Genomic DNA, 14243 nt, shown 5'->3' with positions numbered 1-14243 from the left:
TCGAAACTTTAAACAGACGGACACAACAGATGCTACTCCTGTAAGCTCAGAAAACTGATGCAGCATAAGTTCACCAAAATTGGACAACAGAAGATTAAAAAAAAGGTTCCCTGGTCTGATGAGTTTCAGCTGGAAAAATGGGATGGTACAGTCAGAATTTAGCACAGACAATATGAATGGATGGCATGGATCCTTCTTGCCTTAATTCACTGGTTCAGGATGGTGATGGTGGTGTAATCATGTGGAGGATACTTTAGGCTGTTTAGCATCAACCATTTCCATCATCATGTCAAAAAATAATCTCAAATAATCTCAAATTAGTTTCCTGAACATGACAATGAGTTCATAAACTCAACCAGCCTCCACAGTCACCAGATCTATCCAACAGAGCACCCGTGGGATGCAGTAGAACGGGAGATTTGCATCCTAGACGTGCAGCCGACCAATGCGCAACAACTGTGTAATGCTGTCAGGACAACATGGACCGAAATGAATATTTTCAGCACCTTGTTGATGCCATTAAGAAATAAGGCAGTTATGAAAGTAACAGAGAGTCCAACCTTGTGATAACAAGGTGTACCTAGCAAAGTCTCCTGTGACCATATGCAACAACCAATCCATGCAGAGGTCTGACTTACCTGTGCCTGGTTCTAGAAGACTTTTTCCTCTCCACTGTTGCTGAATGCACGCTCAAAGGGAACTACTAGCTTTCCCTCTAATACTGTCGTCTTTACTTTTCTATTTCAAGTGTCCTGAGATAAATTATGCTGTGGCACAACATCAAAAAAGCTGAAAGACCTGTTTAATCTAACATCTTTACTGATATTACACATTATCTTGGGGATGATTCTAATTAACATGTTGCAATTCGTCTGTAGTAAGAAACAGATTGCTTCAAGGCAGCTCAACTCCTTTAATTCTCTACATGAAACTCTGCTTCAGTTTCTCAGTATTTGGAAGGATACACTGCTGTGACAGCCCAATAAGCGATGCAGATGGCCAGAAGGAAAAAGGTGATGACAGGGTAGAAGAGGGTGGACATGATGTAGCCGATTGCCCTGAAAAAAACCCAAGAAAAACATTAAATTCGTGAAAAAGAGCAAAACGCACTGTTTATTATTATTATGTTTAATTATCAGAAGCAGTATCCATACTCACTTGCTTCCCTCCTTCAGTAACGCAATAGCGATGCGCAGCCTTGACCTCAGAAATATCAGCATGATCACAATGACGGCTTCAGTCACAGAGAGCAAGATCACTACAAAACAAAGGTCGAGTCAACAGCAGCGTAACAAATATGCTTTTAGATATTTAGAAAGTGCTAGCTCAAAATGAGCACATGAACTCGTGAGTCATGGCTAAAAAGTGCTGGTTAGATCACAGTGGCCTTGAATACTAATTTCTGATCAGGTCATCCGTGAGTCCAAGTCAGTTTGTGCCAGATGTAAAGCAGTTCCCTCTGGGTGCTCCTGATAATTCAGATGACCTGACAGTCAGTGACCTTGACCTTTGATCATCTAAATCTAATCAGTTCAAACTTGAGTTCAAATGGACATCTGTGACAAATTTAAATAGATTCCCACAAGGAGGTCGAGAGATTTCCTTTTCACAAGAATAGGATGTCTGTAAGTACAGAACAGCATACCAACCTGACACGACAGCAAAGGCTGGGATTACACGCATAAAAGATCGAAACATTCCCAGTTCAAGCATCTAAATCAAAAATATTTGCTATAATCACAGTTTTGAAAAGCTCACCAAGACAAACAATGTCGACAATTTATGTTTGGTTTGTGAGGAATTAACAGCAGTAATACATATAACCAGGAAACTGCTGTGCACGTAAAGCAGAAACCAGCGTTACAGGAAGTGCTGCTTTGCTAGTGGATGACAACTTACTGAAGATGAGCCACGTCTGGCTTTGCTGAAGATAAATGCTGAAGTCTGTGTGGAAGCCAATGTCAGTGATGGTGACATTGGAGCCCGGCTTTCTGCTCAGATTGCTGTATTCCCAGTAACAGTGCCAAATGCCTGAGAGAGAGAGAGACAATGAAACAGTGAAGATGATCTACCAGTCTCGCCATGATGCTCACAGCACAACTGGTGGGAAAGGCACAGGTAAAATAATTTCTTTTAACATCTGCGAAGGTTCTCAGTCATCCAGGTCATCGCAGTCTAAGGAGCTTAGAAAGAAAAGCGTCTGGACTTCTTTAAGTTTGAAAACGTTTCAACTCTCATCCGAGAAGCTTCTTCAGTTCATTCACTTCAATTTCTTTTAACACTTGGACTAAATACACAGCAAACCAAAGGCAAGTGTTTCTGCATCCTCACCGTATCCCACTGCAACGATGACACCAAAGATGACGAGCCACAGTAGCACACCAGCAGTGTAGCGCAGCAGCAAGATGAAGAGCAGACTGACCACCATGGTTATCACCAGACCTCTGCAGCACCACAAACAAAACAAAAAAACAATATAAAGTCTTGTGAAAAACAAAAAAAAAAATATTTTAAATACCCAGACAAGCAACACGTGGTCATCTTTGAAAACAAGTTTTCAAAGTTTTTTTTTTAAAGGGAGGCTACGTCCACACTAGCCCAGATAGATTTGAAAACGGTGTTTTCGTCTGAAAACGCTCCGCGTCCACGCCGTCGTTTTCAGTCGTTTTCACAGTCCACATTGAAACGGCCGAAAACGCTTATGTTCCAGTACTGCGCATGCGTGAAACGCTAGACGATTCAACCTGCCTCATTTCTGTCTGCCGTTTATTTACTTTCCGGCTCTTTGATGTTTTCTAAATGGACTAACAATGAGGTGGAGTTGTTGCTGCGAGTAACACAAAAGTACAAAGTTGCAAAAGCGAGTGAGAGTTAAAGAATTTGAAGGAAAGCTATCTGGAGCATGTACAGACTGATATTAATCTTTAATAGGGCTGTCAAAACTGAGAGCAAACAAAACAAATGCCCCCCCGTTATCTTAGTTTAATTGGTCACATGACTGCATCACATGACTAAAATGCGTCATCGTTTTCGAAAAGGCTCCGTTTTCACTGTCCACACTGCGACGGGAAAACGGCGTTTTCAGATGTATCAGCTTTGGAGAGCGTTTTCCGTCTCAGTGTGGAGGGGAGGCCAAAACGGAGAGAAAAGATGCGTTTTCAAAGGAAAACGTATTAGTGTGGACGTAGCCTGAGTTAAAAGCATCTCAGAGCCTTGCTTTCATCTTTGGTGTCAAGTGTTGTGACTGCAATGTGTTTGTGACGCTGCTGTTTAGAAAAAAGTCTCAGGCAATAGTCCTCAAAACAGTCAAACTGCTGTTACAATCAGTGTCTCCAGGACCAACGTGAAGCTCAGAAGACAGGAATAAAACATCCCCGAGTTGTTTGGGCGTTCTGACAAGTATGAAGCATGGTGGTGCGTTATGATTTAGGGTAGCTGTGCTGCCTCTGGCGCTGGGCAGTTTCAAGAATTCTCTGTCATATCACAGCAAATCCACCGATCCGGTCAAACATGTCAGTAAGCTGATGTGAGACTGCTGAACAAATGTGCAAAACACGTATGAGAAATAATCTCTGCTACAGGTGACACAACAAATGTCTGAGGCCTGGGATGTACGCCATACAAAAGAATATAAGATCTATTAATTTCTATTTGTTAAAGGATTTATATTATTAAAGTATATCCCCTTTTTTTTAGTGGATCAAAAGTTTGGTTGTTCAAATATTAAAAAAAAACCAAACAACCTCCTCTTTAAACATGACTGCAAATACTGTGAGTTGACACTGGCCTGATGGGTTAAAATATGATAAACAGCAGGAGCATTTTTCTATCAAAGTAATAATGTGAACATTTTCATAATCTCATAAATGAATCGGTGATTTTTCTCTACCCACAAAGAGTCATTCATATGAATTTAATCACTAAAATTACCAAAAGCCATTCTTACATGAGGATCCAGATCCAGGAGTTTGCATAATCTTCGAAGATCTTCATGCCGACTTCTTTGGCATTCAGCAGACTGGCGATACCTCTGTGGTTCAGTAAAAAGGTGAAATGGAAAAAAATAGGAGGAAGAGGAGTTGACAGTGATTAAACAGCACAGGGACGCACTTTGGTGGATTTATGCTAATGCCGCTTAGTTCACAAGGATTTCTCAAAAACGTTTTGACACCCGATTGATCTTTACTGCTTTCATCATTGAACAGAGATAGCTATAGCTCTAAAATGTTTTTGATAATGTCAGTTGTAAGAGCTGCTCAAGTTTCATCAAAAAGCCACAAAACAATTAGTTACATGAGCAGTACTGGCGGCTGGTACAGCAGGGTGGAAAACAGTATAGAAGTGAATATCATTCAGAGGAGCACTTTGTGGTAAAGCCAATAGTATAATAGTGTTAGATCAGGAAGTCACGTTTTCATTTCCACAGTAATAAGTAAACGTCGCAGATTCAGTATTATCTTAATCTCCACTGAAGATGTTCTGCTTTAAAACCCACATAGAGTTTTTGTTGAATATCAGAATTCAAACAGAACAGGAATCAGAAATTTTGCACCAGTAGGTGTGGATGTGAGAGTTTGTGGTAGTTTGTTTCTCGGTGTTAGCATGTCCAGGGCATACCACACCTTCTGCCCAATGTAAGCTGGGATAGACCTCAGGTCCCCTTCACTCTAACTCAGATAAGCACAAAAGAAAACGCCTGTTTATTTCACAGGAAAGCTCGCCTTCTGGGTTCATTAAATAGCTCCACTTGTCATTAAACACTTGGGGAGTATTTAAACTACAAAACTGGCAGCAAAGTCAGAATATGATTACTGAAAAGTTTACTGTAGAAGTGACTCAGGTATATCTTGAAATTGGTGAGACATAGAGGGCAAGATAACACTGCTGTGGGACAAACAGGACACCAGCATCAATTCTAAATCTTACTGTCTAATTAAGCTTCCTAAAGGTCACTGTCACATACAAGAGTTTGGATCGCTCCCAAAATCTGCGCCAGGAGAGCAAAACTAATGACCACCAGGGGGCAGCACAGCACTCTCTATTTTACTTCACACAGAAGGTAGAGGGGATGAGAAAAGGGGATGACTTGATGTTTTGAGGTATTAACTTGCCCTATTTTGCATCTAATGCCACAAACAAAAAACTATAGGAATGTATTCTTATTGATAAACAGCACAGGTGAGAAGGTTAGTCTATATAAAGCAAGTGGCTAAAGCAGAAGCAAAGTTAAAAAGCTGAAATAAATCATTTTTGAGCCCTTTCTACTTTATGTTGGCGGTTACTTGGCTAAAGAAAAAAGCATCAAGTTATATTATTCCAGGTAGATTACTGCAGCCACACAAATCATGTATGATCATGATATCAGCTCATTGGTTTAAATACATGATTTTTGAAGTTTGCTGCCTCAGCCCTTTTACATGCTGATAACATATATACATATATACAAAGCAGCTAAGCTTGTAGAGACCCATAGTGTTGGCTTGGGTTCTTGAGCTTGTAGGTAAGCTTTATTTTCATGCAATAAGCATGCAGATGACTTTGAATGTGACTGAACACATTCATGGGCATCAGTAAAATGCCAACTGGTCCTACCCTGTAATATCTGTCCAGATCTCTCTGGGTGCAGAGTTGGCATCCCTACAGACAGTATAACAGTTTAAAACACTTTATTCTAGAGGGGATTTTTTTAAAATGTAGTTTCATTGTTTGTTTTGTTTGCCAAATCTTAATCTGTGATTCTCCTACTGCTAAAAATGAACCCGTTAAACAAGTAGGGCAAAGACTGGTGTTGCAGGGGAGCAGATCTTACTTGGCAGCATCTTTGAGGTCGTCGACACTTCTCTTGTTATTTTCACCGTCTTTGAAGATGGTCTGATTGGCTACAGTTAAAATTCCATTTCTTCTAATGAAATCAGGGAAGCACCGCTGAAGGACTAAAACACATTTGTAGATATTTTTGTTGTATTTACCCTCTTGGCAGAACAAACAGTAACTTATTGAAACAATGTATTTAGAGTTGCTCGGATTCACTTACAAGGTCTGCTTGGCACAATCATAGACGGGCAGTCTTCATCTCGTATGACTTCTCTGACTGACTGAAAGGGAACAGAACAGATAATAATTCAAAGAGCTGAAAACAAGTGACTTTTCCCTGAGCGTTCACTCCTCACAGCCTTTATTACAAAGACAGAAAAGAACTTCTTTTCTATTAAACTTTGCGATCTTGTTTTGCTTGAATCTGTCATGTCTGCTTGAGTATTTAAAAAAATCTTGTATGTTTCTCTATCATTCACAAGTCCTGCAATGAAATGTCCAACTGAAAATGCACCATAAATAAATGTAATTTAAAAATACTTATGCAAGTTACAATAATTATCATTTATCTAAAAACTTACCTAAGTAAACTAAACACACAACTCAGATTTTACAGACAGACATTTTATCAACCGATTCACACTATAACCAGGGTTTGCCTCTTATCACTTCATTTAATTTTATTTAATTTAATAACGGTACAGTACTCTGTTTTTGGTAACCATTGTCCTTGATGTAAATATGTAAAGATTGTGTATGTTTCTGTTCTGTGTCTTGTGTACTGTTTGTTTGTATATGTGTCTTTCTTGCTGCTGTTACACCCAAATCTCCCCTTGTGGGACAATTAAAGGATTATTCTATTCTATTCTATTCTATTCTATTCTATTCTATTCTATTCAGAAGGCCACATTCTTTAGGTGACTGCAGACATGTTGCATGCAGCATCATACACGTCGCTCTTTTTAAAATTATTTGGAAACAGGAAGTCCTTTCCAATGCGACACTGAAACATGAATCAACTGACGATAAGCTGGCAAGAGAAAGCCCAGTTTAGTGACAGCACTGGGACTTTCCCCAACTTTGTTACGTGTTTACACGTGTTACAAAGAGCGAAGAGATGCCATGCATTAATGTGCTGGTTCGGTTCTATTCTATTCTATTCTATTCTATTCTATTCTATTCTATTCTATTCTATTCTCTGTGACAGAGTTTGTCATACTTAGTGATGACGTGGAAAGCGGAAACTATGATTCAATTCAGACAGTCTGACTGAGCTGTAAAGTACTCCCACACAACACCTCACTTTCATGTACCATAATGCCAGCGTCATTGCCACCGAACTGCTGCCAGTTGACGGAACAGGGCTGTGATAAGCATGAGTGGCTGCTAGCTCACCTCCGCCCAGCTCTTGAAGCTCACTCAAAATGCGCTCTTCATTATTAGAAAGACTAAAACTGATGAAATCGTTTCAAAAATGTTCTAGAAAAAAAAGAAAAGGTCCAAAGAGCTCTGAAAAACTCAGAGCAGTTCTGTGTTAAAGTCACGAGTCATCTCTCATTTCTTTGTAATAAGTGTCAGGCCTAAAAAATACCTAAGAAATAGGAAAAAATATCCAACAAAGTCCTGAAAGGAACTGAGAGATGCACCTGACCATTCCACAGTGTGTCTGTAAAATATGGTGGAGGCTCAGTCGTGGTTTGGGGTTGCATTTCAGCCTGTGGTGTTGGGGTCTCGTTCAAATTCTGAACATAGAGAAGTACCATCAGATGGTGATCCTTCATGTAATGCCATCTGAAAATGTCATATTGACGGCGACTTAATTTTCAGCATGACAATATTTCCAAACACACTGCCAGTGCAGTACAAGCATTCCTGGATATAAAAACACAATGGACCACTGTCAGTCATGGATTGGCCTCCTCAGATCTCAACAGTATTAAAGCCGTGTGGAATCATCTTGACAGAGAACAGAACAAAAGGCAGCCAGCATCCAAAGAATAGCTTTGAATGTCCTTCAAGAATCCTGGAGAACTGTTCCTGAAGACTACTTGAAGAAAGCTTGCCAATAACGGATCAGGTGGTATTTAAGAATAAAGGTGGAGATACCAAACACTGACTTTCAAGCCTCTTAGATACTCCTATATACTCTTTCTATATTTATTTTTGCATGTGTCATTAAGTAACTGCACATATTTCCCAGCTAAGTGTCCAATGTATTGTACATGATCTGGTCTCAAAGCAGCAGTGATTTAACACTATCTCACACGTCCATCGAGTTTGCAAAAAGGCAAAATGCCCTGTTACCCTCCGTCTCTCACCTTACTGCCAATCTCGAAGCCTGGCTTGCAGAATTGCTTGTAATATTCCCAGTTTTTGGTATTCATTGCATCCAGGAGAGTGGCAAATCTGTCAGGGCACTTTGAGACGCAGAGCTGAGGAAGGCAACACATCGTCTTAATGAGAGCGCCCATCAATCTTGCATAATCGTGCGTGGCGAAAAAGTTGGAGAGAAACATCAAGCACTGTACACTGAGCTGCAAAACGGGGCTTCGTTCAATCTCCTACCTGGGTTGTAGGGCACTGGAGGTTAATTAAAACTGCAGGATTGGCACATTTCAGCATGTTGAAGTAGAATAATATGGCTTTGTTTCTGTGAAGACAAAAGATGAAGACAAAAAAGGGGAGTCAGATTAGACAGATCCAAAAGTCCATTACTGTGCAATGTTTTATCAGCAAGCATGGTGCTCACACTCACACAGCGTGCTGCGCAATAAAACTTGCCAGGATTAATCAAGAATCATCTCAGTGGACTGAATGGTAGACAATGGCTATTGTTCATGTAAAGATAACAACATAATGCTGACAGACAAATTGGACAACATAATTATTCCACTGTAAACAATTTAAGAAGAAGACAGTTTTCCACTCACGCATTGGGGGTGTTCTGCTGGCCACAGAACTGACCGCGGCTGTCTGTTGGATAGACGACCTTCCTGGGGTCACCGTGAATCCAGGCTGAAACGACACCAACAGAGCTTTTCATTTCAGTTGCTTGAATTTTAAAATCTGCACAATCATCCCCAAAATCATTTTCATGTATACTCAAACTGTCTCACTCAAACTGGTCTACCTGCTTAAGAACATGAGGCCACTGGCCAGCCCATTACCCCAGTTCAGACTGTCTGTATTCCTAAATGACAAATGCTAACATTTTCAGACATCTACTTTACTCTGAATATAACTAAGAAAATGATCTGCTGATAAAAACCAAAAGACACACATTAGCATTCAGATACAGTTAGAACAAAACGAAACCTCTGCACTATATCAATAACATTTCTGAGTGCCTCATGCCAAGGCCATGTATGTTAAAAGTAACCAAAACAATTAAGAATACAAAAATGCAAATTTATTTAAGCAAGGGTATGAATAGTAATTAAGAAGAAACACAACAAAAGACAAAGAAATCAATCCTCTAATTTGTTCTGTTCTTTTTCTCTAGATAGGACGGTGGCAGCCCTAAAAATCAATTTTCTGAGCAATGCTTGTGTTTCATTAATTTAGCCAAGCTAAACAACACCGTGTTAAGGCCTTTCACCTTGCCAGTCAATGAAGGACTGTGCTGAATGTGAGGCAGCACAATTAAGATGCTCTACAAGTCACAACAAGGACGATGACACTGCAAAGGATGAAGGCAGAAGGCCACATTCTTTAGGTGACTGCAGACATGTTGCATGCAGCGTCATACACGTCGCTCTTTTTAAAATTATTTGGAAACAGGAAGTCCTTTCCAATTCGACACTGAAACATGAATCAACTGACAATAAGCTGGCAAGAGAAAGCCCAGTTTAGTGACAGCACTGGGACTTTCCCCAACTTTGTTACGTGTTTACATGTGTTACAAAGAGCGAAGAGATGCCATGCATTAATGTGCTCAGTGAAATAAAGTCTAAAGGAAGAAAGGTTAAATATATCCAACTTATTCTACTTATCATGAGAAACTCCCATTCTTTGATGGAGCTGTGGATATCAATTCCAATCAGACATTTTGTAAAAAGCCATCAGAAATTCTGAACAGGTCAACCAAACAAACCAAACAAACAAAAGTGCTGACAAATGTAGTTTTCTTTTGTTTGTTTGTTTTGCGGTAAACCTCAGCGAGTACACACTGCTACCACAAGTTAATACACTTCCAAGGTGGAAGACGGTCAAATTTTAGGAAGTCAACACTGCAGCAACACATCATTAGATACATCTTGTTAGTAACAAGTTGGACCCCCTTTACCTTCAGAACTATCCAAATTTTTTGTCACAACAAAGTGCTGAAGTCAGTATTTTGGTCCACATCCCAAAGGTGCTCTACTGGACTGAATACAGTGGACTAATTTTCATTTTCAAGAAACCAGTTTCAGATGATTTGAGCCGTGTGACATGACACATAACAATGTAGTTTCATTGTTAGCAGCAGCACTCAGGTTGGTTGTGGCATTTGAAATAATGCTCAGCTGGTACTATGGGTGCCAAAAAAAGATCCTGGTTGAAGCAGTCTGGCCATTTTTCTCTGACCTCTGATATCAACAAGGGATTTTCAGCCAGAGAACTGCTGCTCTCTGGATATTTTCTCTTTTTCTCCAAACGTTAGAGATGGTTGTGTTGCAAAATCCCAGCAATTCAGCAGTTTCTGAAATACTCAGACCAGCATGTCCGGCACCAACGACCATGTCAAACACAAAGTGACTTAAATCACCTTTATTCTCCCTTCTGATGCTCGGTTTAAACTTTAGCAAGTCGTCTTGTCTGCATACCTAAATGCATTCAGTTGCTGCCATATGATTGGCTGACTAGATATTTGCATTAAGGAGTGAGTCCGGTGAGTGTATCAAACAGCTTTGGTCAAGCAGTAAAGTTGTTTGATATACTACAAGTGTAGCTGGAGTTTTGACCTCTTCAGACAAAACCTCACTGGCAGAGCACACAATTTGCATTCACCTTTCCTTTTTATACCATGAGCCATATGGTGCGCCTTAAACTACCTGCAAGGACAGGGTATCAAAGAAATTCATTCTTCCGCACCACAGCCACACATACCTCATCATCGTGCGTACATGTTTGTGTGTCATTAAGAAAGTTTGTGTGATGTAATCACTAGCAACCTGTCAAACTCACCCACGGTACCCAGAGCGATGTATCCAAGGATGACAATGACAAAGATAACACAGCAAACCACATCAGTGCAGCTCCTGGAAACAGAAAAGGGATGTGGGAACAGTGTGTGACACAGGAATCCAAGATTACGAGTGGAAAACAGTCTAAATCAGTAATATATGCAAATATATTTAGTAATGTGTCCCCAGGGAGAATATGAAATTAGCTTCACCTCACAGAGAAAAAAATGTATAGTGTGTGTTGACAATGTAATTACTATTGCATGGTAAAGGAGTTCAGTACTTTACTTCCAGAGATGAGTAAGTGTCATCTGTGTACTATGTTTTCAGAGAAACTGCAGTAGAGCTCTACTGACTTCCTGATGAGACTCTGAATCCCCCTCAGGGTTAACTGTCCCGCAGCCACAGAGACCGTTATTTGAAGTTTTCCACTCTCACTTCAGCAGCCTTAGTCTGCTAGTTTAAAACTGCATCTCAGAGTCCTTCTCCCTCTGAGTCTTTATTCACCGTCTCAGTGTTTCCCAAATAACAAGCTTCCTCCCCCCGCCCCCGCCTTCCTTTTTAAAAATGCTGTCCATCCAGGCTGTTTTCAGAACCTCTTAGTGCCAGCCTCAGCCATGAATGAAGCCAAGTTTAATCTACCGTGCCCAGCAGTACCATACATGCATAACCTCCCCTTTACACCATATGGTAATGAAATTGACTTGAGACCCTCATCTCCTCTGGATTTCAAAGCCAAGGTCAAAGGAGGCCTAAACTCAGAGAAGTGCAGTGTTTCCTCTGTGTACGTCTTTGAACAAGTGAACTGTCCTTGTTTTGTATGCAGCGTGGTTACACGCTTGTTTACAGGCACTACTGCTCTTCAGCCTCCAAACACTACTTCACAATTACCAAGCAGGCAGTAAGGACTGAAGCACTGATGTACAGACATAATACACAATGTGGAGGAACCCATGGAGACAGGGAGAGTAGCTTAAATAGACAGTAATGTGTTTACAGTGAGTGAAGTAAATTGAAAGCATTTTTAGGGAAACAAGCAAAACTATTTAGACTGTATGCTTAGCTTAGACTCTGAGATTTAGGCTCTGCTGTTTAATTTAAGCTTGGATTGCAAAGGATTTAGGACTGTTTTCAAGTGCAATTAGCAGATCATTTTTATAGCCCTGCATTAATAACTGCGGTAAAGCTCACAATCTGTCTTAACAGCGGTGGTAGCTTGCTGAAAACAGAGGGCAGGAAATCTCTTCTGTCCCAGCAAGGCAGCCTATACTCATTGTTTCCGGTTTTAAAATGACTTTATTATCATCTCTATTATCTGAACTGCACTAAGACTGCAGATAATTGCAAACACAAAACGTGATTTAGCCACTCAAAACCTGGACCGTGCTTTTAAAGATGGCTTTACCATATCTGGTTTCATATTCAAGATCAATATTTTGATTATGGAGTGATGGAAACTGGGAGATTCTCTTTTTACAGATACTTCCCTAAAAATTGTGTTACAATTTGAAACAACTTTCTGGCATTTTATAGATGAGACAATGAATTCAGAGAGTGACTTGACTGAGAGATTTAACTGATAATTTAAATAGACACTTGGCACTTGTGAAATATTTTGAGGTGTAAACCATTTTCTGGAAGCACTGCAATTATTTTTTGGAGATAAGAGAGGAACAAAGGCAACTGAAGTGGGCACGGCTCTCCCAAGTGAACACAGCGGCAGTTTTACACTGACAGTGGGTATGCAGTGTACAAAGACAACCTGCTACACTACCAGCAAAGGGAGGCAAGAGAGTATCGTTTCATTTAATTCAAAAAAGAGCTGTCAGTGTTGCTATGGCAATTATTGCATTCCTTGCCTCTGAATCCCTCTCTATCCTCCAGCTGGTAAATAAGTTAGCTATCACTCAGTCACACATCCTATTTGATGAGCTGGGAAGATATGAGGGCTGGGAGTCTTAAGCTGAAATCGCTTCATCGTCACTTTAATATGACTGTTACTGTAGGTCTGTTGTGATTTTCATTCCCCTCATATGGAAACAACTGCAATTAAAAAAAAGAAGGCCAAAGTGCAAACACAGCAACTCGGCGTTAAAAGAAAGTGACCTTTGAAACGTGCTACGGTCAGTGTTGAAAGGAAGCTGACAAAGTGAGCAGAGTGAAAACAATTCAGCTTCGTTCTCTTATCTCAGGAAAACATAATTAAACAAAATCTATTTGGCTTCCAACCTGGGCTCAATCCCAAGCTTTAGATCTCTTTAGATGTCTCTTACACATACCTTCACACGAACCAACACTTTTCTCTGCTTGTGGACTCTGTTTGCATGCAGTACTGCTTAGCAAGAAAAAAAATCAGTCCTGGAACCTTTGTCAGTGCAGCGGGAAACTTTTGTGTCAGTATTATATTTGCAAGGCTGATATTCTGCAGGAGCCAAGGTGACACAGATGGCAGAAGTGCCACAGAATAGCGTGGGTGCCATTGTGGTGTGAATCTGCCAGACTGTCCCTCCTTTGTAACAGACATTTACAGGAAGGAGGGCCAGATTTTCACACAAAAGGGATATTTCACATGGTCATGAGAGCCATTAGGGACAATTTTCCAAGTGAACAGTATTCCTGACAAACATTAGGCCCAGATAGGCAAGTTGTCACATGTAGTGGGCGAAGAGAAAGAATTGGAAGCAAAGTTTAAAGGCACATTTATTGAAGGGCTAATTATAAAAAGGACTAAATTAGAGTGGTGCAGATGTGGCAATGACTGCATCTTTGACTCTTATAGGCAAATAAAATTAGCACTACAGCATGCCCACTTCTGTGTAGCTTGCAGAGGACTGCTCAATCAACAGATATGGTTACTTCATTTTGGCTTTGAGCTTGCATGAAAACAAGACGACCACAGAGTTGGTTCTCTTCCAGTTCTCATTAAGAAAAGCCTTAGGGCCACAGAAACATCAAAGTATCCTTGGTGCCTTCACCCACCAGTAGCGGAGAAATGGGCTGGAGAGGGTGGGATAAAGAGGCACAGGAGAACTGGAACATGCCTCCGCAGCAGCGTGCCAGTCTGACATCGAACATGAAAGAGGTAAAAACCTACATTATCTCTGAAAATGACTAATTCAAGAAAAGCCTACAGCGACACCCTCAAGGAGTTTTGCTTCATTGCAAAATTCCACCTGCCATTGTAATAAAAAAAGGTTTTCTTACAGTATAAATCTAATTTATCAGGTTGAGGAAGGATAAAGACACTACTAATATAAAATCTTT

At 40.4% G+C, this 14243-nt stretch overlaps 1 protein-coding gene across 2 annotated transcripts in view; it reads right to left on the bottom strand.

The window, feature by feature from the left end:
* The window catches only part of slc44a5b (solute carrier family 44 member 5b), a 41881-nt gene that overhangs the window by 8780 nt on the left and 18858 nt on the right, over window positions 1-14243 (bottom strand). For both annotated transcript variants that reach the window (XM_031756537.2, XM_031756538.2), the window contains exons 3-13: window positions 10981-11054; window positions 8745-8829; window positions 8380-8464; window positions 8133-8246; window positions 6035-6095; window positions 5810-5933; window positions 3947-4030; window positions 2332-2444; window positions 1900-2031; window positions 1159-1258; window positions 966-1058 (exon numbers count right to left, since the gene is read on the bottom strand). In XM_031756537.2, the coding sequence (XP_031612397.1) occupies window positions 966-1058; window positions 1159-1258; window positions 1900-2031; window positions 2332-2444; window positions 3947-4030; window positions 5810-5933; window positions 6035-6095; window positions 8133-8246; window positions 8380-8464; window positions 8745-8829; window positions 10981-11054 (1065 nt within the window). The remainder of the gene's footprint in view (window positions 1-965; window positions 1059-1158; window positions 1259-1899; window positions 2032-2331; window positions 2445-3946; window positions 4031-5809; window positions 5934-6034; window positions 6096-8132; window positions 8247-8379; window positions 8465-8744; window positions 8830-10980; window positions 11055-14243) is intronic.

This window comes from Oreochromis aureus, linkage group 23, assembly GCF_013358895.1.
Source record: "Oreochromis aureus strain Israel breed Guangdong linkage group 23, ZZ_aureus, whole genome shotgun sequence".
Classification (NCBI taxonomy): domain Eukaryota; kingdom Metazoa; phylum Chordata; class Actinopteri; order Cichliformes; family Cichlidae; genus Oreochromis; species Oreochromis aureus.
This window is presented reverse-complemented; position numbering and strand designations above follow the sequence as displayed.